At 36.9% G+C, this 21,786-nt stretch overlaps 4 protein-coding genes across 4 annotated transcripts in view; all 4 read right to left on the bottom strand.

Moving 5' to 3' along the window:
• Positions 1-10,900: 10,900 nt before the first annotated feature.
• Positions 10,901-13,498, bottom strand: LOC132203067 (senecionine N-oxygenase-like). Its single transcript, XM_059630524.1, has 8 exons — positions 13,280-13,498; positions 12,981-13,119; positions 12,778-12,920; positions 12,542-12,719; positions 12,339-12,489; positions 12,123-12,286; positions 11,965-12,067; positions 10,901-11,759 (listed from the first exon to the last, which is right to left on the bottom strand). The coding sequence occupies exons 1-8, from the start codon at positions 13,489-13,491 to the stop codon at positions 11,554-11,556; spliced, it is 1,296 nt and encodes a 431-aa protein (XP_059486507.1). The 5' UTR covers positions 13,492-13,498; the 3' UTR covers positions 10,901-11,553.
• A 99-nt stretch (positions 13,499-13,597) lies between these two features.
• LOC132203066 (senecionine N-oxygenase-like) lies at positions 13,598-15,444 on the bottom strand. The gene is made up of 8 exons (XM_059630523.1): positions 15,185-15,444; positions 14,946-15,084; positions 14,758-14,891; positions 14,530-14,707; positions 14,324-14,471; positions 14,102-14,265; positions 13,943-14,048; positions 13,598-13,890 (listed from the first exon to the last, which is right to left on the bottom strand). Exons 1-8 carry the CDS (start codon positions 15,382-15,384, stop codon positions 13,727-13,729), a joined length of 1,233 nt encoding a protein of 410 aa, XP_059486506.1. The 5' UTR covers positions 15,385-15,444; the 3' UTR covers positions 13,598-13,726.
• A 437-nt stretch (positions 15,445-15,881) lies between these two features.
• LOC132203483 (senecionine N-oxygenase-like) overlaps positions 15,882-21,786 on the bottom strand; it is a 31,350-nt gene continuing 25,445 nt past the window's right edge. The window contains exons 2-9 of the mRNA XM_059631291.1: positions 17,936-18,173; positions 17,709-17,847; positions 17,523-17,656; positions 17,224-17,401; positions 17,022-17,169; positions 16,798-16,961; positions 16,504-16,609; positions 15,882-16,136 (exon numbers count right to left, since the gene is read on the bottom strand). Of these exons, the coding sequence (XP_059487274.1) occupies positions 15,931-16,136; positions 16,504-16,609; positions 16,798-16,961; positions 17,022-17,169; positions 17,224-17,401; positions 17,523-17,656; positions 17,709-17,847; positions 17,936-18,147 (1,287 nt within the window). The 5' untranslated portion in view covers positions 18,148-18,173 and the 3' untranslated portion in view covers positions 15,882-15,930. The remainder of the gene's footprint in view (positions 16,137-16,503; positions 16,610-16,797; positions 16,962-17,021; positions 17,170-17,223; positions 17,402-17,522; positions 17,657-17,708; positions 17,848-17,935; positions 18,174-21,786) is intronic.
• On the bottom strand, positions 19,407-21,701 carry LOC132203482 (senecionine N-oxygenase-like). The gene is made up of 8 exons (XM_059631290.1): positions 21,350-21,701; positions 21,136-21,274; positions 20,949-21,082; positions 20,412-20,589; positions 20,214-20,361; positions 19,987-20,150; positions 19,820-19,925; positions 19,407-19,694 (listed from the first exon to the last, which is right to left on the bottom strand). The coding sequence occupies exons 1-8, from the start codon at positions 21,559-21,561 to the stop codon at positions 19,489-19,491; spliced, it is 1,287 nt and encodes a 428-aa protein (XP_059487273.1). The 5' UTR covers positions 21,562-21,701; the 3' UTR covers positions 19,407-19,488.

Below are 21,786 nucleotides of genomic sequence, written 5' to 3'. Positions count from 1 at the left end.
GCAGCTTGAATTATTTGACTTTATAGTTGGTCATTGCGATAGATTTTGACCGAGAAATTTATGGTCATTGTAACTATTGACCTACAACCTAAGCATAAAGAGAGTTCACTTTTGCGCTATGAAATGACGCCGTTATAAAGCATTAAAATCAATTAGTGCCGAGGAGGATAATTGGCGACGAGAGCTTTGAGTGAAATGACAAGCGAGGCGATTTGCCCCTTTGTTGGTGGAAAAAGGGGCTGGATTTGGCTGCTGAATGGGCGAGAGCATTATTCGAGAGTAAAGAGGAAACTAGTGCAAGTTGGCGACAATTATAATGCTCGCCTTGGCCCCGGCGCGCAGAGAGTCGGCGGGCGATTGTGCAAAGTTTCATTGTAGCCTCTTTCAGCTCTCGCCGGCGACACGCCTAATTTGACTGCAAAGTGTTTTGCTGTGTGTCGTGCATGCAGATTATCGCCGGGACATCCATATCCACTTTGCAGCGCCGAGGAGGACTAAATTGTTCGGAACACGGCCGCCGGAAAAGGAACGGGCGCATTAAAAGAGAGAGAGGGTGGAAGCCGCCCCCTTTTTCCATCATCCGCACCTTCGGGTCAAAAGAGTGAGTGGAATAGCAGGCGAATAAAGTGGTGCTGCTCGCAGAAATTGGTTTTAAATTCGATAAAAATTGTGACAATAAAATGAGAAGAAAGAAATAAAAGGGAGCGAGCGATAGAGAGAGAGCAGGTCTCTTTTGACAAAAGCGGCCGTGCCTTTTGGCTGCAGGGAGAGTTGAATGGATTCATTTCCTGTAACATTGTGCACAGCCTCTCTATCTCTCTCTTGCTCATGTATTCACTCAGCCAGATACATCGGCGGGCGCGTGTATTTTGCAGAATCACGGCTGACAACTCACTTCAAAGGGATCGCGCGAGTCGAATTATCATCGTTTCGCAAGTAATTGGTGTCGACATGTGCGTGATCGGCCACTCATTGTTAATCTGTGTGCAACAGTGTATCAGATGGGGGAAAAATATCAAAATCAATAGTTACAATATTTAAATGTTGTATTAGAAATGGTCTAGATGCATTTTTTATATATAAATAATCAAGAAAGAGAGAAATATACATATATTTTTTTTAATCATATTGTAAATCTTTTTAACAATTGTATTTAACTAACAATTTAAGTTTTTTATATTGCCGTACAGTTTCTTTCAAAATGGATCTCGCACACTCAAGAAATATGCCTTTTTTTGGGATTCTGAAAAAATCCTGCATAGCTACTGACATGAGCTCTTTTTATTGCTCACTTTTAAACTACTTACTAGAATAAATTATTTATAAGATTATTTTTGAGGATGAAATTGTACTTATTTTATTTTAATTAAAATAAATTTTGAAAAACAATTTATTTTCCTCACTGTTCTACAATTTTAAGTAAAAATTAAAAACGCTCAATCTAGAGTATAAAATGAAAAATTTTGTAAATATATAATATAACAAAGTAATAAATATAATTGTTGCATGTTATAAATAATGGATTTTCTTTAGAAAACTTATAGCGCCACGAAAAATAAATTAGCCTTGCCTTTTCCATTTGACTTTCTTCATTCTACAGTAAAAAAACTCTCCCTTTGCAAACGAAATGAGCTGCTGCTGATGCTGGAAAAGAGGGAGCAGCGAACTTAATTAAGACCGTTTTAAAATGAAAATCATTGTGCAAACAGTCACTTCTTTTAATTACACATTTAAATACAAAGCAATTCAATTCTCGCTGTTTTTGCCATCCCTGAAAGTCTTTCGCCGTCGCTCTCCGGCGAGATAAAAAGAAAGACCAACTTAATTAAGCTGGATACGCAATTAAGCCGCTTAGAGCAGCACGGAGGAAATTATCATTCTCTCCCTCGTTTTTCTTATTCATTTTGGGACAAAGTTGGATTAAAAATTCGCACGCAAAGAAAAAGAAATTAACCTCGCGGGGCTGTTTCCCCAAGCAGCGCTGACTTTTTATTAAATTTCTTTGCAAACTCTTCTTTCTGTCTGCAGGACGGCGGTTTCTAATAATAAAAAGATTAGCCCAAAGACCAACGCAAGATGTGTGCTCGCGTAATTACAGCTTGTTGACTTTTGATCAAGTTTTATTAATTCCCGTAAAACTTTCAAATTGAGTTCTAGAAGAAAGAAACTATTAAAAAAATCTAATCGTCTCAGGCATATGCGAGAATCGTCCTTTTTTTGGACCCGTTGAATGGAAAATGCGGTGTAATTATACGAGAAGAAAGATTGAGGGGGCTGCCGTCGTTCTCTGCGCGATAAATAGCTTCATAATTTGCGCATCACTCGAAGCTAATTTGGCGCGCATAATGACACGGCGCGCATCTTCATATATTCTACTCTCGGCGAATAATTAGTCCTGCAGGGCCGGAAGTGTCTCGTTCCGACTGCGGCATTTCGCGAAACAAATGACGGTAATCATGTCGCCGCGCGCGCGTTTTAACAAAGTGAATCTGCACCCCGCGTTCTCGTCGTCCTCGCAGTTGCCACCCCCGCACATGAATATGCGTCCGCCTCGAAAATAATCTGCACGCGAGTGAATGCGAGAGACGTAATTAGCGTCGGGCTGATGACAGTCCATTGGTTGCGGATTGACAGTTTTTAAATCTGCACTTTGCGAGTAAACACATTTTTGCAATTGCTTGTAACATATTTAAAAAATAATGCTAAATGTATTCCCATAAGTTAAAAATATTGATCATAATGGAAAGGAAATTACACGTTTTTACATAGTACAATAAAATGAATACATAATATTTTTCCTAAGTTGGACGCGATTAGTGCCTAGGCTGCATCATTCGACCTTGAGCTATGGGTTGATCGAGAAGTGATCGCATGCAATCATCTATCCCTTATGATCGCTTTCGGCTTTTCAAAATTTAAAAATCCTAGAGATTTCAATCGTGTCCAACCTTGTATTTTGTATAATTATTGACTTGACGTATGATGTTATGTGTATATAACCGTAATGAGTGGAGAATAAATAAATAAATAAATTTGCTATTGGTAAAAGAAAAAAAATATTTTCATTGGTTTTTTATTTTATTTTGTTATTGTATTGCCTTCTCAAAAAATACATTTAAAAATTTTTTAAATGATATTTATTTTCTTACACAATTTATTCACAATAAATTATAATTATTGACAACGCTCGGCTGATGTAAATAAATAAGTTGTTACATTTTACTTGCGTTTATAACGCCTGCAAAATGTAGCACTACGCAACCTCAATACATGAATGCTACGCAGGTTGCCTACTAATTCATTATTAAACTCAATATATGCTTATTGTTGGTTTCTTAAAAAAATAAGTTGCTTTGAATAAGTACAATTTTTCAGTGAAAACTATTCTATTAGCTTTTATCTATTTTATTTTTAAATAATTGCTCAATGAACTGGAAAAACCGGTAATTTTATTTGCGTTGGTTACCGCATTAATGTTAAAATAAAATGTTAATCAAGTGCGATAATTTAAGTAATTAGCATTTTGGCGTTGTGCAATTGAATAGAAATCACAGCCAATTTCACTCGCGGATTTGGCCAATTTGAAGTGGGGGTGCAGAATGCGTGCAATAATTGCCAGGCTGGTGGATAGGGTCGAGGTGCAGCAAACAGCACGGGCGCGTGCGATTATTACGCCCTTTTCAGAGCACTACTCGTGCACATTATAACTCGTCTCTCTTTTTCGCTTTCATATCACGCGGCGGCTGCTTTAATACTGCCCTCTCTCTTTGGAGGGCCGAAAAATAAAAAGCGAGTGACGCGCGCAAAGCACAGGGAAATTGCCCGCTATTTGGGTGGCGGCGGGCGGGGGTTGAAAAGGGTGCAGATGAGTGAAGTCGGCCTTTTTCCAAATGAAAGAGTGGCTCTATAGCGTATTAAGCGCTTACATTCAGAGGATGACTCCGACGTGCCTCCGCTCGGCAAATACAATGGATAAGCCGTTGAATTAAAGTCATAGAGAACACACTAAATTTTATACACCGCCACCGCTAAAACGGCTGAAATTGAAATTTCGCTCCCTTGATGCCTCGCACTTGCTCAGAGGATGAACCAACTGGCGTTGAGGTCTGCACGAGACATTTACAAATTAATTAATATTTGAGACCATGTTTCATTTCTAATTGTTCTAGGTCTTGTATAATGTACTATTTTTTCATATTATAAAATGTTACATAGATCGTGAAAATTTATATCTTAATTCATTAAATCTTCTAGAGAACATTACACTGAGGTTTTTTATACGAATTTTAAACTATAATACAAATGAATCTATAGGAACACAACTGGATTTGCATAAAAGGTTATCTCGTAGCTTAGCAATTATTTCCATTAATAAAAGTACAATTTTTTTTAATAATTTAGTAAAGTTCATTATTTTAATTGTAAGTAATTGGAGATTAAACATTTAAATACATTAAAGCTGATATTTTTAATTCCATATAATAATATTTATTTATTGTTACTAAAGTTACATTAAAAACAACTTATCAAGTTAAAAAAAAAAAAATTATAATATAATGAAAATTAAAATAAATTCTTTGTAAAAGTTATAGAACTTTAAAAAAATTGTACAGCACGTCCTCTACTGGCAAATCTGATGCTGATGACGGTATACACAGACTGAGAGGGCGTGTGCATGTGAGTAAAAGAGTGCGCAGCGGGGCGCGTTTTAGCCTAAAGGATATAATAAAAAGAGACAGCAGCATTTCACTAAAAGAGCAGCTGAGGGAAAATTCATTTGAATGTGGTGGTGCTGGGCAGGTAAAGAGGCTCTCGCTCCGATGTCACTCTTTGCGCACAAAAAGTGGCCGCGCTTATCCAAATCTACGCTACGAAATCACTCTTAGAGCTCTCCTTTGCACAGAAAACCTCATGGAGAGAAGAAATTTGTCCCTGAATTTATTTCATGCAAATTGAGAACGAACGAAGGCTGAGTACACAAGAATTTAATAATTTCGCGATTGCAAACCATCGGGATTCTGCTTTTGTTGTGCTCGCTATTTTTCAATAAACCAGACCGCGCCTGCATCCTGCTATTTGTCGCTGCGCTGCCGGATGATGATGAAAAACGCCGATATTACATTTATTACACAACGAGCGAGAGCAACTCTTTCACCCGCACACATTGTTCGGCAATATTTTAAACGTGTGTTTTCGCGCGTGCATGCATCGGTTTCATGTGCTCTCTTTCTGTCGTCGCGTTTTGTATGGTGTATCGTGCAAAATTGACATAATGGATTTCGCGATGTATCAAATAAAAAAGCAATATCGTCGACGCTTTGCTGCTTTTTTCTGCTCTTTCATATACATGCGCGAGCCGAATGATTATTTATTGAATTCCGCCCGGCGGCTCTAAAAAAGGCTGGTCGTCTCTTCTCTCTGTCGAGCTGTTTATATTTGCCTCTTTGTTATTCATAAATTCATACATGCACAAGGCTTATTGTTATTTTCCGCAAAAGGCAAACGCTTTTCATCTACGAGAAACTGATGCTGGAAAAATGAAAATTGCTGTTTGCTCATATTCCCTTCTGAGTCTGTCGATAAAAAATGAGTTATATCGGTTATTGGCGTTTCTTCTGGTAAAAAATGATACCATAAAATACTGATATTCAATTGTTAAGTCAAAATGAGATATAAAAAAAATCAAAATAAAATTTTCTTTTACAAACTTTAAAATATTAATTATTCCTCTAGTTGCCCCAAGGGTGACACACCAACTAAGCAAAAATAAAAAAAACCGGCAAGATTATCAGAAGGAAAACAATTTTAAAAGCAAGAAAACAGCCTTGAATACTGCGTGGAAAATTATTTTGATGATATGCTTGAAAAAAAATTTATTAATCTTGAAATTTCCAAAGATTTTTATACATAATCTTTTAATGTATTTTTTCAATAACAATTCATTTTACAACGTAAAAGGCTGATTGTTAGGAGCATTTGAATTTAAAGCTATTTGGACAAACATTCTATTCAGATTTTTTTTTTATTACAACACCAAATGAAAACGCTACGGGCGGACAAGACCCTTGCTCGGTGCAAAAAGAAGCCAATTCAGTACAACCCCTGTTTGGTCAAGGGCGGACACCCGAAGCTTCTTCGTCAGTCAGTCAGCTGTGTGGATGCTGGGGCAGCGCCGTAAATTCATTACGCGCCTCTACATTGGCAAATAAACAAATAAAGCGGTGCTGGTTTATATTGCGCCGAGGTTCTTTTTGCAGCCGTGTGTGCTTTGGTGCGGGAAGCCTGCGTGAAGTGATGATCGCGCGCGCCCTCTCGTCATCCCAGCCCCCGCGCTTCGCAAGATTAAATCTGCCAGCCAAACGTTTATTGGTTTCACGCACAAGAGCGACTCTTTCCGAACAGGCCCTCTTCGTCCGCCCACCAAAGCCGACCAAACATTCCGACACAATCGAGAGCTGATGATGATGAGCACAGCCGGCCGCAATTTCACCCCACCGCGGTATTTGATCAATGTTCAAAGTTTGCCGCCATCAATTGTCAACTCTCTTGCGTTGGAAATATGATTTATTTTTTACATCAATATTAATTTATTTATGAAATTATAAATGAAAGGTAATTGATAAAATTAAATTATTAGATTTAATATAATATTTTTTTATTATAAAATATTTAGTTTAAATTTAAAATCAATCAACAAAGTAATATTGTAAATTATATTAATTAAATGAAACGTTGTTGTTTTTAATTTTTTTTAATCGATATAATGAACGTATTTTAGTGATGTAAGCTATCAACGTTGCAATACATGTTAGACCATTAGGCCCTTTCAATCAATAAACAATCAAATGAGAAATTATGTAACAACAAAAAAAAGAATTAAAAATTATGTAAAACTGCAGGAAAATTATTTTGTATTGCTGAGAAGTAATTCTGATTAAGAGAGCTTAAAAAAATGAGATGAAGCAAAAAATTAAATTAAATCAAGCGTGACACACATTTTTTTTAACGAGCGCTTTTAAATTAAAAAGAATTACATTAATTTGGTGACCACGAATTTTCCAAAAACTCCAATGATTCAGAAAAAAAATGCATTGAAGTGAGTCTTATGTATTGTAATTGAAAAAATAATTTCCATTAATTAATTTACCCACGTATCCAGAGTTAGTGAACAATTTTGTAAAAAAGAAGCGCATAATAGTAACTGTGTGGCGCGTCGCACTCCCTAGGCGCCAATTTCGCCCCGTCCCTCCATGCTTTTGCCGCCCCCGCCGGCTATTTTGCCAATTCCTTCCTGCAACATCCATCCAATAAAGCGCTGCACCGCCGGCGGCCACTAAAGAGCGATAATTGCGAGTTAGTCTTTGAAATAGAGCCTTTTCTCGTCTCCCTCGGCGGCGCTCTTTCTTAATAAAGCGGGCCGTGTGCTTTTGTTGCAGTCGCGTTTAATATCAAGCGCGTTCCGATAAAAATCGTCAAATTGAATGAGCTGCACGGCAAGAAATGGGCAAACAAACGAGAGCAAAGCCGCAGCAATATAAACTGCCCATCGGAGGAAAGCGGACGGACGGAGTGGCCGCACCAGATTCAATTTCCAATTTCCTTTGTCGCCGCTCCTCCACCCGGCCAGCTCCACGTAAATAAATAGATTGAGGAAATATCCTTATTTGCGGCGCAAGAAACTAACAACTCGCTGCCCGGCCTCTCCCGTTTGTTCGGCGCACACAATCTGCGTCCAACGCTCGGCCGTTGTTTGCCTCAGAGTTTTGCAAACTTCAAAGGACAAAGATAGCAGACAGTTTTATTTGAGACGCACAGAGGAACCCGTTTGGGGAATGTTTAAATTAGTCCAAATTTTGAAATTAACTTAAATATAGTTTTAGCGGCATTTTAATCAACTCAGTGTTTTTAAAAGTTTCTAAAATACATAAATTTACAACACCCTTAGTTTTTCCTCTCCCGTATATAATTATTGAAGATTTACTTAGATTTTCTTCAGGGATTTCAGGGCTAAGTGGGGAATCATAATTTTATGATTAATGATTTATAATCTTAAAATTTTTTAAAATTCATGAGCACATATAAGAGTTTATATCAAAATCAGAGAAAAATAAATATTATTAATTAACTGTTTTTATTTTGTAATTACGGTATTTCATTTTAACTTTTGAGGGCACTATCAACGATTCCCTGATTTACTCAAAATTCAACAAATAAATAAACCCCACGTTAGTCTGGGATTTTTGATCAGGCTGTTGCTCACTCTAGAGGGCCTCACGCCAAAGTTGCAAACTACACAAAAAAGTCCGAGTTTGGGAATATCAGAGGCGAGTTTCAATTTTCTCCGCAAATATAGAGTGCGCAAGAGAGCTGAGAGGCCGCGCGCACCGAAAAAGTAATAAAACGGATTATCTGGCGGCGAGAGCGAGCGAATGATCCGATGATATTGCTGCTGCTGAGCGTCGAGAGAGCGAGTGAGTTAAAGCAAATCGTTATTTGATTCGCTTTTTATTTGCTACCACATCCGCGCGCCGCTTTTCAGCAGCTTTTCACCGCTACACGCTCTTCTCTCCGCAGCCAAGAGTCTATAAGGAACATCAGCACTTCTTATTGAATTCCGCAGCAGAAGTAGCGAGGGTGGCTGCGAGGGGCTGCTCGGCTAAATCGCACCACCCGCTCGCTCGCTCGCCCGCCAGCAAAAGCAGGCAAGATCGCCTCTCTTTCTCTTATCGTGTTTCTAACTCCTTTAATCAAGACGGAATGAATATGGCTGCTGCTGTTGAAAACTCAGCCGGCTCTCGACTCGCAGCGAGGGGCAGAGGGTGTATTTTTTCATCACGATGACTACCACCGTTTATTAACTTCTGCGTCTTTTATTCCTGTAGAAATAAATTAGACTCGTCGAAAGTAGAGTGTAAATAAAACAAGTGCCTGCTGCTCATCATCTCTCATCTCTCTCTCTCTCCTCGTCATAATATACCAATTTCTGAATAAAATACTCTTCCAATCTCTACAGCATCTGTGCCTACTCAGACAAATTTTATTTTAAACGAACGTTGAATTCTTTTGCAAAAGTGATGGCGCGTAAATTTTTACAGAAATTTTGATTTTCTGAGTCAGTCAGTTCCTTAAAAGCCATTTATTATTATTGCAAGATGTGGCAAGAAGTACACAAGATTTTAAGTTCTAAGCAATAAATCAAACAAAAAATTTTAGATACTAATTAAAGTTGTGCTACCTTTTCCTACACTAATTTGATTTCCAAAAGTGCAGAGTTCCATATCATCAAATAAAGTATATTTTTGAAATAAGTTGTTCTAATGTAATTTATATCATGTTTGTTGAAAATAGAAAAAAAACATATTTACTAATTCAATGTTTTTTTATTTGATTTATATGTTATATTATTATATTTTTATAATACTTAAATTGTAATTTCTTGTAGTACTTTAGTTATTTATAATAATTACTTCTTATTTTTTTTTCATTTTGAGAAAATTCAATGAAAATCCCAAAGAAGCACAAGTTGCTTTATAAATGCAACAATTTAGAAATCATAATTTGCTGAGTTTTCGAGAGACGTTCAAACAAAATGAAAACCAATCAGTGCGGATCAATTCAATGATCACGTGCATTGGTCAAATAAAAGTCGATCCAGACGACACGCTGCGACGATAAACAAGAGAGAGAAAATCACTCCTGCTCTCTCTCCACTGTTAAGTAGTTGATGAGCGCCTCTCTTTTGGAATATATAGCGAGAAGAGCACAGCACGCGTATAGTACTTATTAGTTGGGTGGATCGAGAAGACGAGCTAAAGCTCTGCTCTGCATGCACAACTGACTTCATAATACTCTTGAGAGCCACTCAATCGGACAAAAGAGAGTTTTATTTTACCATATTACGAATGATGCTGGGGAAGAGGGAAGAGAGGAAATTTGATGTTCCCATCATCGTCTGCCTCTTTCTCTCTCTCTCTCACTTGATTTTATTTTAATGCCTCAGTCGCAGTTCGCTCTCTCTCTCATTTTATCTTTTTAGCACTCTCCAACCGGCCCATATTACGGAGGCGCTCCACGCGGATAATTTTCCAAGCTAGATTCATTTTCATTTAACACTTGAGAGAGGAACAGAGATGATGAGAGTTGGAAAAACGAGTGCTGGCCCTGCTGCTGGAGATTTGAATATGCGAGTGAGAGAGAGAGAGAGGAGCGATGATGAGCTGTTGATGCGGCGAATTCCGTTTTAATATCTCGTTCCCCGTGCCGCTTTATGAGACGCGATGAAAGCCGACGAGAGCTGAAAGGACCGACTGACTGACGCAACCACCACTATTGACACAGCCGGAAATGTAATAGCCGCCGCCGCGTTTTCGGTGCTTTTGCTCACATTCTATTGCTACGGTGCCACTCGAGCCGCGCGAGAGAGTTAATGAGAAAAAAAGGAAAGCCAGCCGCCGAGTGCAGCGTTGTAATGACAAATAATGGGTTCCCCGCTCACGTGGTTTCTTCCAACTTGATTGAAATTTTTTATTCATTGAAGGTTTTTCTATAAGGAATACTCTTTCAAATTTAGCAGTTAACAAATTTAACAAAATACTTGTTTGGTTATTTTTTTGAGAGTATTTAACAGTAGAAAAATAAAAATGTCTCTTCAAATTGATACAACAAAAAAAGGCAATTATTTTTGCCGGACAATTTATTGAAGAAAAATATTTGCTAACTAAGTTGCACCTAACACCTAATATTGCATAGGATATTTAAATTTAAAATGACAGAGAATTTCTCTATGGAAAAAATTGTTGAAAAAAATGGAGTTGCTTTCTTCATTTCATCGTTTCAATGATAACTGTGCATTTATTGAGTTTGTATTTTTTTAAAGATTAAGTACATATTTGTTTTTGATTTTAAATTTTTATTGATTATTACTTATTACACTAAATATAAACTACAGTTCTTATAACAAAATTAATTAAACTTGCAACAACTTGGATATACAAAAATTAATTTTACCAATCCATATTATTATATTCAGAGCTTATTAAAAACTATCTCTATCTTTCACCGCATCTTTTATTCATTTTATATGATTTTATATTCGAGCCATGGCCGTGGCAATAATGTATAAAAGACGCCCCATTATTAAGTGAATCGAGATGTTTGTTCAGCTCATAATTCGCGGTTGAACGGACATTCTAGCCATAGCTGTCGGAGCAGGTTAGACGGGACGAGGGCTTATCTAGAGCTCCTCTCAAAGTGCACGCATTGGAAACAAGAAAGAAACCCTAGCCATAAAGATGTTTCCTTTTATTCTTCCTTTTTACACATATACACGCGTAGTTATTTTAATTTATTCTGCCCGGCCGGCTTTCAACAAAAGTCCTCTTTCGAATATACAGTTGCTTTTTATATTGGTCTATAAATGGTAACTCTTATCAAGAGTTATACAATTGTTCCAACAATGGGAAAATAAAAATATATGCCTCCAATAAAGAGTGCACTTTAACGGTAGATTTTGCATTAAATTTAATAATAATAAGAGGGAAATGCTTTTCCTCTTTACAATTCAATGTAGTTTTCTTTGTCGATAATTTTGAATTTGGCCTCACGGAAGGTGCACAAGTCGCTGAAGATGCGCTTGGTGCTCTCAAGACTGAGTTTCGACACGACCACGTCAATGCTCTCGATGTGGGCGATTTGGGCCAACTCATCATAATACTGTTGTTGGAGAGAGCCTAGTTTGTGAGCTTGACGTGGTCCCAATCCTAAAAATTCAAGTTTTTTAACATTATTTGACAAGCATGAATATGTTTTCGTAAAAGTAAAATTAAAATAAATAATTATCCAAGAACTTATTTTAAGTACTGCTTGTAAATATTGTGGTCTCGAATGGAATAGATATTTATTGTTTATTTGTATTGAACATTATTTATTTAGTTTTAGATGAGTATGAAAAATAAAATAACCAACCTTTGTTCCTCCGCCATTCCTGATCGGCTCTCAGCTCCTCGTACATTTCCTCTTTGCTGGGCAAATCACACTTGCCACTCATCAGGCTAAAGGAAAATCGCGCCTAAACCAAAATTAGTCATTATTTTACTGTTTTTTTCTTCAAACGTTTTAGGCACCTGTAGGTCGAGGAGTTGGAAAGGACAAACAAAGGTCACTAACCCGGTCAGGCACATAGTCGGGTACTCGATGTTGATCATGTGCTTATAAAGTGGCTCTACTCCGTAGCCGTCGGTTGTGATTTTGCAGTCCTTGTGCAAAAACGGAAAACTGTTACGATACCCTAAAATAAATCATTTTCACCCATATCAAGCAAAAAACCAGATATTAAAAACCTGTGCAAAAAATTACGGAGTCAAACTCTTGAAGGGATCCATTCACAAACTTAATAATTTTCTCATACATAAAGCACTCAATATCAGGTGCCTGGTTGACATTTCCGTGAAAATTGATTTCAGGGGTCTTCATGTGGTGGCTTAGTGTCACCTCAAATTTATTATCTTCATTTTATTCAAATAAAAATCAATTATATTTTTACGGTTTTGGCTTCTTTAGACACTTCGAGGGCAATATCCAGTCCGGAAGGGCCGGCTCCGACCACCAAAACCCTTTGCCCTTTGAAAGGGGTGGACTCGCGATAGTCGTGGCTGTGCATGACGTGCCCACCAAACTTCTCAATTCCTTCCACCTCAGGAATCTCAGGGTCGCTATGGTGCCTTTATAATTCAATTTCCCATTATGCTTTTGTTTTTAGTCAATAATCAACGAAATTACCCATTGCAGACCATGATTCCGTCAAATAAGTTTGTTTCCTTCTTGCTGGTGACAATATCCAAGGTCGTCACTTTCCACTCAGGGTATGTCTTGTCCTCCTCTGCACTTTTAACCGGCAATACTTCCAGTACAACGCGGTTGAACTTGTGGTTCAAAACAAAACGACTCTATTTATTCATAAAGGTAGTTAAAAAATATGCTACCTTAATCAGACGCCGCAGGTCAAATTGTGACGCATAGTCCTCAAGGTATTTTAGAACTTTGCCACTTTTGACGTACGACTCAGGGTACTCCGGAAAGGGATAGTCAGGGTAGCACATTATCTCCTTGGGTAAATTTGTCCTGCAGAGGACGAATTAAAAATGAAAGAAATTTTATGAAAGGCTATAAAAAATTATGATTAAAAGATGTTTTGAAAAACATTTAAATATAAAATTAAAAAAACTTGATTACATAAAAAGTAATTTTTTTTTGCACACGCATAATTTAAAAATTTCAGCACCTTAGATTTTTGTACATGCTGGAGTGGACTTGTCTGCCCCGATAGTCGGTGCCAACGTGTTCTGAAAGTCTCCATGTGCCGCCCAGGTCATCGCCCTGCTCAAAAACGGTGCACTCGAAGGGCGATCCTGCGGCCGTAAAGTGTCTGGCCGCGGCTAGTCCGGCTGGTCCTGCACCAATTACGGCCACTCGCTTGCCGATGCACGTCTTCATCGCGACTAAACCAGAATGCACTGACCCACTACGGTTTTATTACCAAACCCAAAGAGCCAGAAGTGTCTACAAATTTCGGTGCATATTAATGCAACTGACGCCGCCCACGGAAAAGAAAGCAGGAGTGTATTTTTGAGAAATCGGACTCGTATGCCCTTGGGACTGTTATCTAATTTATTTATCCAAAGTTCAACGTTCTCCACATAAAGTATGTTTGTGAGTAAGACACACGGAGTCATTCACTGCACTGCGAGCTCAACACGCAGAAGTCGTCCTGCGCCTTTAGAATGTAGTTGGCGATGTCCGGATGAACGCCTTCCATTCCGGCCGTGTTGGCCAAATCATCATAGTGCTTTTTTTGTAGACATCCCATTTTGTGAGCGTGTCTCGGTCCGAGGCCTTAAATTTGTTTTATGAATTCATGTTATAAAATTTATAAAAAAATTCCAACCTAGTTTCTCTTTACGCATTTTCTGGTCCTTTTTCAATTCTTCGTACATTTCTGATTTGCTTGGAAGGGCGCTCTCCCCCAACAGCAGTTTTTTGAAGAAACGGACCTGGAAAATAATTTTGCACTTATAAATTTATTTTGTTTTATTTAATTTTCAACTTCTAAATCGGCAAGTTGAAGGGGTGACACGTGGTTTGCCAAGACCAGGAGGCACATTGTTGGGTGCTCTATGTTGATGAAGTGCTTGTAAAGAGGCTCCACTCCATATCCGCAAGTTGTAATTTTGCATCCAGGGTGTAGAAACGGAAAAGCGTAATTAAAACCTTCAATATAAAAGTTGTTAAATAACAAATTACACAAATTAATTCATTTGCAGCCAACCTGTACACATAATGACGGTATCAAACTTGCGACTCTGACCGTCTGTAAAATGCACTTTGTCTTGATCAAATTTCAAAACGTCCGACACTTCTGTCACATTTTCAGGTATTTTCACTTTCAATTCCTTCAAGTGGTGACTAATTGTGACCTGTTAATATATATTTTATTTAAAAGTAAGTGAAAAATATTTTAATTTATTATAATACATGAGTGGCGTGTTTTGCAACTTGCAGCAAAATATCTAGAGCGGAAAAGGAGCCGCCGATGATGAGCAAATCCTCATTTTTATAATTGGCAGCGTCTCTGTAATCGTGGCTGTGCAAAATTTTGCCTTCGTACATCTCCAATCCGTCAAATTGCGGCCAGTAAGGCTCACTGTTGTGCCTTTGAAGCTCATTAAAATTAATACATAAATTAATGAATATTTTCATTACCCATTTGCTACGACAACCGCGTCATAATGTTGTACAAATTCCACTTCTCCTTTTAGATCTCGGATTCTCAATTCCCAAATAGTAAGTGACTCGCTGGGATTTAATGGTTTTATTTCACAAACAAGATGGTCAAACTGTAACAATAATTTTAAAAATAACATAGATTAAATATTTTAATCTGCTAATACCCTCATCATTTTTCGCAATCCATAATGATCCGCAAATTTATGCAAATATTCCAGTACCTCTTCACAACTTAAAAAAGTTCCCAGCTTATCATCAAAAGGGAATCTAGGGAAGCTCATTATTTCCTTTGGCAAATTCGTTCTGAAATAATTTTAATTTATTTAAAATAAATATTTTTGATGTTATAATTATATAAAGCAATTAATATTTTTTAATCCAAAATAAATAAATTTATTTAAACCTGAGATTCTTGTACATGCTTGAGTGGACGGGCCGTCCATCTGGTTCATTTCCGACGTGTTCTGATAACACCCAAGTACCACCAAGGTCGCTTCCCTGTTCGTAAACATGACACTCAAAGGACGAGTCCGCAGAAAAGTGTCTGGCCGCGGCCAAACCCGAGGGACCGGCACCAACGACGGCGACTCTCTTGGCAGACATCTCTGCCACTGCCGAGACGCTTTTGGCGAGTGATGCATTAATTGCTTTGATTAATTTTATTACAGGCCAAGGACAAACCAGTTCAACTCTTCTCATTATCTCCCTGAATGCTGACTGGTGACGTAAGAGCAAAGATAGCAGGAGCACCGATTCTCATAGCCCACAGATAAAAAATGATGAAATTAAAATATATATTGGTTTTCTGTAAACATTAAAATGAAACTTTTTTCTTTAGGAAGAATGTGTATGGTGTGTTTTGAAACCGTTGGCAGTAAATAAGTCTATCAAAGAATTCAAAGTTAATTTTTTTGTTAGAAAAAAATAGTGGATTTTTAAAAACAATTAAACTTTTGAAATTTTTTAACCTGACGAGTGACGCAGCTGGTTTTTATTCTTTTAATATATTGTCACCTATTTATAATAAGCACAGAGACATTAAATAAAATAACTTTTTTAACACATACAATATATTTAGTTTTTATTGTTTTGTGCTTATATTATACATGAACAATAATTATTTTAATTTTCAAGATTTTTGATTTCTTTTCACAACTCTACAAAACTTTCGTCATCAATCAATTTGTATCGTTTGTCTCGGAAGGTGTAGAAGTCTCTGGATAGTGCTTTACATGAATAAGCCTCAAGCTTTGTGATCACGGATGGAATTCTTTTCACTCCAGCCGCGTCAGCAATTTCGTCATAATACTCTTTTTGCAAAACACCTAACTTGTGTGCAAGGCGGGCCTTCAAACCTAGACCATGAAGATTGAAAAATTTTTAATTAGATTTTTTTGCAGCTGAAAATGGATAAGATAAAATGTAGAAAACAATAGTAAAATTTGGTCCCCACACAGACACAGGCAACGTTTTATTCATAACTTAAAAGTCCCAAAGTTAAATGGGTTAAATAGTGTTTTTGAGCAAAAGTTTCTATCTATCAATTTATTTCAAACAATAATTTATTAAATATTCTTGGAAGAAAAATATTATCTGGAAGTTTTTTACATTTGACACTAATTTAAAAAGCTCCATTTTCATACTTTTTATTGGCTTAAAAAAAATCAAATCAACCAGAGTCTAATGGTTTTGTAACTATAAAAAAATTATAATAATCAATACCAAGTTCCTCTTGTCTGAATTTCTGGTCCTTCCTCAGCTGTCGGTACATTTCCTCTTTTGATGGCAATTCGAATGCTCCGATAAGCAGCTTGAAGAAAAATTTGGCCTACAAATCACAACAAGTGGGCCGTGAGCCTCAATTGGAGTATGTTTGATTCATTTAAAAAAAAAATTAAAAATTAAAAAAAAATGGGTGGTGCCTTCTGCACCACTAATAAAGGGCACAGGCCGACAAGACTCTGTCTTGGCCTGACCCTAAAAATAAAAATAGTAAAAAGTTTTTTTTTGGTTTACTTGCAAATCCGCCAATTGATTTGACAAAATGTAATTGTTTATTGCCAGGAAACACATGGAGGGGTGCTCGATGTTTATCAAATGCTTGTGGAGTGGCTCAACGCCGTATCCATTTGTTGTGATTCCGCAGCTCTCGTGCAAAAAGGGGTAGCTGTGCTTGTACCCTGTTATTCACAAACACTTTTATGCTTATTTCAAATGGCGCGCTGATATGTGAAAAATACCTGTGCAATAAATCACATCGTCAAACTCATCACGCTGCCCATTAACAAAAGTGACGCCTGATTTGTCAAAATAATCCACGTCAGGTGCCATTTTCACGTTTTCTGGAAAGTTGGTCGCCATCTCTTTTAAATGGTGACTCATAGTAACCTTAAAATTGCAAAATCAATTTAAAAAAAAGGATTCATAATTTGGGAAATTAACTTGTTTTGAAACTTTTGCAAGTTCCATTGTTATATCCAAGGCGGAAGCAAACCCTCCAACAATGAGCACCCTTTTATTTGTGTAAGGTGCTGTCAATCTGAAGTCACGACTGTGAATGATATTTCCTTCAAAAATATCCGAACATTTGAATTCAGGCATATTTGGTTGAAAGAAGTGACTGAAAAAAGAAACGAAATATATTTATATGAATATAATCAACTAATCTCTTTATGAAACTGTATCAAAATAAATACCATGAAATCTTTTAGTTAAAAAGGATGAGATTAACAAATCAATACCCTTTGCAGATCATTAAAGCATCATATATCTCGGTTCTGGTCTCTTTGTTAATCCAATCAAATATTGTTAATTGCCACTTTTCTTCCTCCACGCTTTCACCAAAAGGCCTTACGTCTTTAACCCAGTTGTTAAACTGCAAGTTAATTATGATAACTTCAACAAATTTCGTTTGGTTTTGAAACAACCCTGATGTGATGCCGCAGTTCAAAGTGGTCAGCATAGCTTTTTAGGTATTCCAAAACCTGATTCGAATCGAGGAACGATTTTTCTTGATCGGGAAAAGGGAAATCCGGATAAGACATAACTTCTTTGGGCAAATTCGTTCTGATTTGCAGCAAAAATAAATAAATAAATATTTCTTAAATTAAAATTTTCAAAATAGCTACCGTAGAAATAAAAAAAAGGACAATACCTGAGATTTGCGTAAACGCTAGAGTGGATCGGCCTTCCGATTTTGTCGGTAGTCACGTATGGCGTGAAATCCCAAGTCCCACCGATTTCGCTATTTTGCTCAAAAACTTGGCACTCAAAGGGTGAACCAGGTGCTCCGAAATGACGCGCCGCCGCCAGTCCAGAGACCCCAGCGCCGATCACAGCCACGCGTCTGCGAAAATTCGCCTTCATCTCTCACGGGCCCGGCGACTCTAGCACTGAAGAAAATCAGCTGTATATTTTTGGTGCCGCGTTTGCTATTCACGCGTAGCACTGAAACTGATAGTCCTGTCAAGAAGGAGCCACAGATTCCCCTCTACAGTATAAGGCAAACAGTTACGACCCAATTTCTTGTCAAATCAAATTATAGTCACAGTGAAAACAGAAGACGCTGGTGTTTATCAGGTTTGTGGAAAAAAATGAGGAATTCTGGATATTAAAATTTTGTCAAAATTCTAGTTATAAATTTCTATTTGGTGCTTTAATTGTTTTAAATATATATAATTAAAAAAATGCAGATTTTTTAATAGAAACACTTTTAATGCCTCCAAATGATTTTTTTTTCAAATATACAAGCACCTAGAAAAAATTTTTTTTTTTTTATAAAATATCTCAAGCTTGTCTAAAATTAAAGTTTCTGAAAATGATCGATCTTCTCTCAAATCCATGGGAAGCTGCGCAAAAGATTTAATTAAGTTTAGAAAACATTCATCTTTCTTTTTTCCATTTCACCACAAGTGCCTAATAAATTTTGCGTCAGGTTCAATTCCGACGTGTTCTGATAACACCCAAGTTCGCTGCCCTTTTCATAAACAATTACTATGACAGGACGAGTCTGCAATCTGCAGGAAAGTGCATTGCCGCGGCCAAACATAAGGGACTGGCGCCAAAGGAGTAAAGGAGGCAACCTTTTTCGAAGACTGCCACTATTGTGACTCTTTCACTCGTTGATTTAATGATTTATGAGTTAATTTATTTCAATAATGTTGGAGGTCAAGGAAAAACGATTCCAACAACTTGCTCTTGTTATCTTAATTGCTGTGAGTGGTGACGTAAGCGCGAAGACGGTGCTTGAAACTCCTTTTGCCTTCAAATTATAAATTAATTTACTAAAATTTATAACATGTAATTTTATAAATTTAGTATATTTTGTAAACAATGAGATTAAAATTAAAACAAAGATTCTGTCTGATATAAAAGTGTTAACAATAAATTATTAAAATATTTTTAAATCCCTAATCTGCAAGGAAGTTTCAAATTTGTGGTAAAATTTCAATTTTGATGTTGTTATGTAAATTTAGTTGAAGAAGTTGACATGAAGAGATGATCATGGAAATGAAGATATGAGGCTTTTTCCTAGATGCAAAAATTTATTGTTTTTATTAACAAATTTATTTACAAAATTTTTGCAACGAGGAAAAAACCAAATCTTTATTTCCATAGTTATGTAAAGGCACGTATATTTTTGAACATTTTCAAATATTATAATTTTTCATACTTAATAAAAATAAGTATTTTTTATTTAAAAGTTTCTCATAATTCTACAAAAGTTTCTTCGTCAATTAATTTGTACCGCTTATCACGGAAGGTGTAGAGTTCTTTGAATTTTGACCTTGCTGCCTCAAAGTGCAGTTTTGAGACCACAGGTGGGATCCGTTTAACTCCTGCCGTGTCAGCGAGTTCATCATAATATTCTTTTTGTAAAACACCTAACTTATGGGCGAAGCGCGTCTTGAATCCTAAACCAAAATAGATATATTTTAAAATTATATTTTTTCCGCCTAAAAAAATTAAGCTGAACTTGCATCAAACTTAAATTATGAAACATCAAAATGGAGAATAAAAATTAACAAATTTAAATTACCAAGTTCTTCTTGTCTGAATTTCTGATCTTTCCTCAGCTGTCGGTACATTTCCTCTTTTGCTGGCAATTCGAAAGCGCCGATTAGCAGCTGGTAGAAAAATCGGGCCTGCAAATCACAAGTGGGCATCAATTGGAGTGAGTATGTGCGATTTGGTTTTGAGGTTTACTTGCAAATCCGCTAATTGCAGCGGCGAAATGTAATTGTTGATTGCCAGGAAGCACATGGAGGGGTGCTCGATGTTTATCAAATGCTTGTGGAGTGGCTCGACGCCGTACCCATCTGTCGTGACTCGGCAGCTCTCGTGCAGAAAGGGGTAGCTGGGCTTGTACCCTGTTACACACACACACATACACTCTGATGCTTTTCAAACGCACTCTGACAAGTGGAAAAAACCTGTGCAATAAATCACATCGTCAAACTCGTCACGTTGCCCATTAACAAAAGTGACGCCCGTTTTGTCAAAAAAATCCACGTCAGGTGCCATTTTCACGTTTTCCGGAAAGTTGGTCGCCATCTCTTTTAAATGGTGACTCAGAGTAACCTTATGGTTAAAAAATTAATTTAAAAAAGGGATTCAATTTGTGAAATTACTTGTTTTGAAACTTTCGCGAGTTCCATTGTTATATCTATAGCAGAAAAAGAACCTCCAACAATTAGCACCCTTTTATTCGTGTAAGGAGCTGGCATCCTGTATTCGCGACTGTGAATAATTCTTCCTTCAAAAATGTCTCTACCTTGGCATTCAGGAATATTTGGATGAAAGAAGTGACTGAAATTGAAAATTAAAAATTTAAATAAAATTAATAATAACATTTAATTTAAATATATAATTCCACAAAAGAGCAAAAAAAAGAGAACACCGAAAATAAAATGCCTCTATCTATATATGTTTTCACCAGGACAAGTAAACAGTGTTTTAAGTGATTTAAAAATTTTATTAATCAATAAAATTAATTGTTAATGAGCAATTGAAATTATTAACATAATATATTAAACATAGTTATAAATATTAAAAATTATGTTTATTGATTTGTTGTTATATTGGTGCTTTTAAATGTTTTTGTTGTCTTGAGGATTGATATTTGTTTATAATGGATAGTGAGATAAAAGGTATAAAAAAATTAATACCCATTGCAGATCATTAAAGCATCAAATATTTCGGTTCTGGTCTCTTTGCTAATCCAATCAAATATTGTTAATTGCCATTTTTCTTCCTCAACGTTTTCACCAACTGGCCTCACCTCTTTAACCCAGTTATTGAACTGAAAATTTAATTGTGATTGCTAAACTTAATCAATTTTCACATTGAAACAACCTTGATGTGTTGCCGCAGGCCAAAGTGGTTAGCGTAGCTGTGCAGGTATTCTAAAACCTGCTCCGATGTAAGGTACGATTTTTCTTGTTCAGGAAAAAGGAAATCCGGATAAGACATCACTTCCTTTGGCAAATTCGTTCTAATTAAAAAATATATAAATATTTATCATTTTTTAAATTAACATTATATATAAGGAATAAATAAAGAAAAATACCTGAGATTGGTGTACATGCTCGAGTGGATCGGCCTTCCAATTTCGTCGACACTCACGTGAGGCGTGAAAACCCACGTCCCGCCAATTTCACTGCTTTGCTCAAAAACTTGGCACTCAAAGGGCGAATCAGGTGCTCCAAAATGCCGCGCCGCCGCCAGTCCTGAGGGTCCGGCGCCGATCACGGCCACGCGCCTGCGAAAATTCGCATTCATTCTCACCAGCCGCGACTCTCACACTGGTAAAAATGATTGTATATTTTTGGTGCTGCGTTCTCCAAGCACACGTGACATTGAAAGTCCTGTCGTCAGCGAGGAGCCACAGCTTCCCCTCCAAGTGTTTTAAGCAAACAGTGAAAGGCTCCACTTTGTCGTAAAAAAAGAGTAGGCGCAAATAAAAAGATGCCGTGGTGTTATCGCTTTTTTAATTTTTTTTTCATA

The sequence above is a fragment of the Neocloeon triangulifer genome, unplaced genomic scaffold (genome assembly GCF_031216515.1).
Source record: "Neocloeon triangulifer isolate White Clay Creek 2 clone unplaced genomic scaffold, ASM3121651v1 ptg000017l, whole genome shotgun sequence".
NCBI classification, from domain to species: domain Eukaryota; kingdom Metazoa; phylum Arthropoda; class Insecta; order Ephemeroptera; family Baetidae; genus Neocloeon; species Neocloeon triangulifer.
Note: the sequence above shows the minus strand (reverse complement) of the source record. Positions and strands in the feature narration are given on the sequence as shown.

Excerpts from the sequence above, each read along its gene's own strand:
- LOC132203482 (XM_059631290.1), bottom strand. The coding sequence starts at position 21,561 with ATGAATGCGAATTTTCGCAGGCGCGTGGCCGTGATCGGCGCCGGACCC. Across the intron at positions 21,275-21,349 it reads AGCATGTACACCAATCTCAG|AACGAATTTGCCAAAGGAAG; the intron begins GTATTTTTCTTT and ends TTTTTTAATTAG. Across the intron at positions 20,590-20,948 it reads GCTTTAATGATCTGCAATGG|TCACTTCTTTCATCCAAATA; the intron begins GTATTAATTTTT and ends TTTCAATTTCAG.
- LOC132203066 (XM_059630523.1), bottom strand. The coding sequence starts at position 15,384 with ATGTCTGCCAAGAGAGTCGCCGTCGTTGGTGCCGGTCCCTCGGGTTTG. Across the intron at positions 15,085-15,184 it reads AGCATGTACAAGAATCTCAG|AACGAATTTGCCAAAGGAAA; the intron begins GTTTAAATAAAT and ends AAATTATTTCAG. Across the intron at positions 14,708-14,757 it reads GCGGTTGTCGTAGCAAATGG|GCACAACAGTGAGCCTTACT; the intron begins GTAATGAAAATA and ends TGAGCTTCAAAG.
- LOC132203067 (XM_059630524.1), bottom strand. The coding sequence starts at position 13,491 with ATGAAGACGTGCATCGGCAAGCGAGTGGCCGTAATTGGTGCAGGACCA. Across the intron at positions 13,120-13,279 it reads AGCATGTACAAAAATCTAAG|GACAAATTTACCCAAGGAGA; the intron begins GTGCTGAAATTT and ends CGTCCTCTGCAG. Across the intron at positions 11,760-11,964 it reads GGAATGGCGGAGGAACAAAG|GATTGGGACCACGTCAAGCT; the intron begins GTTGGTTATTTT and ends TTGAATTTTTAG.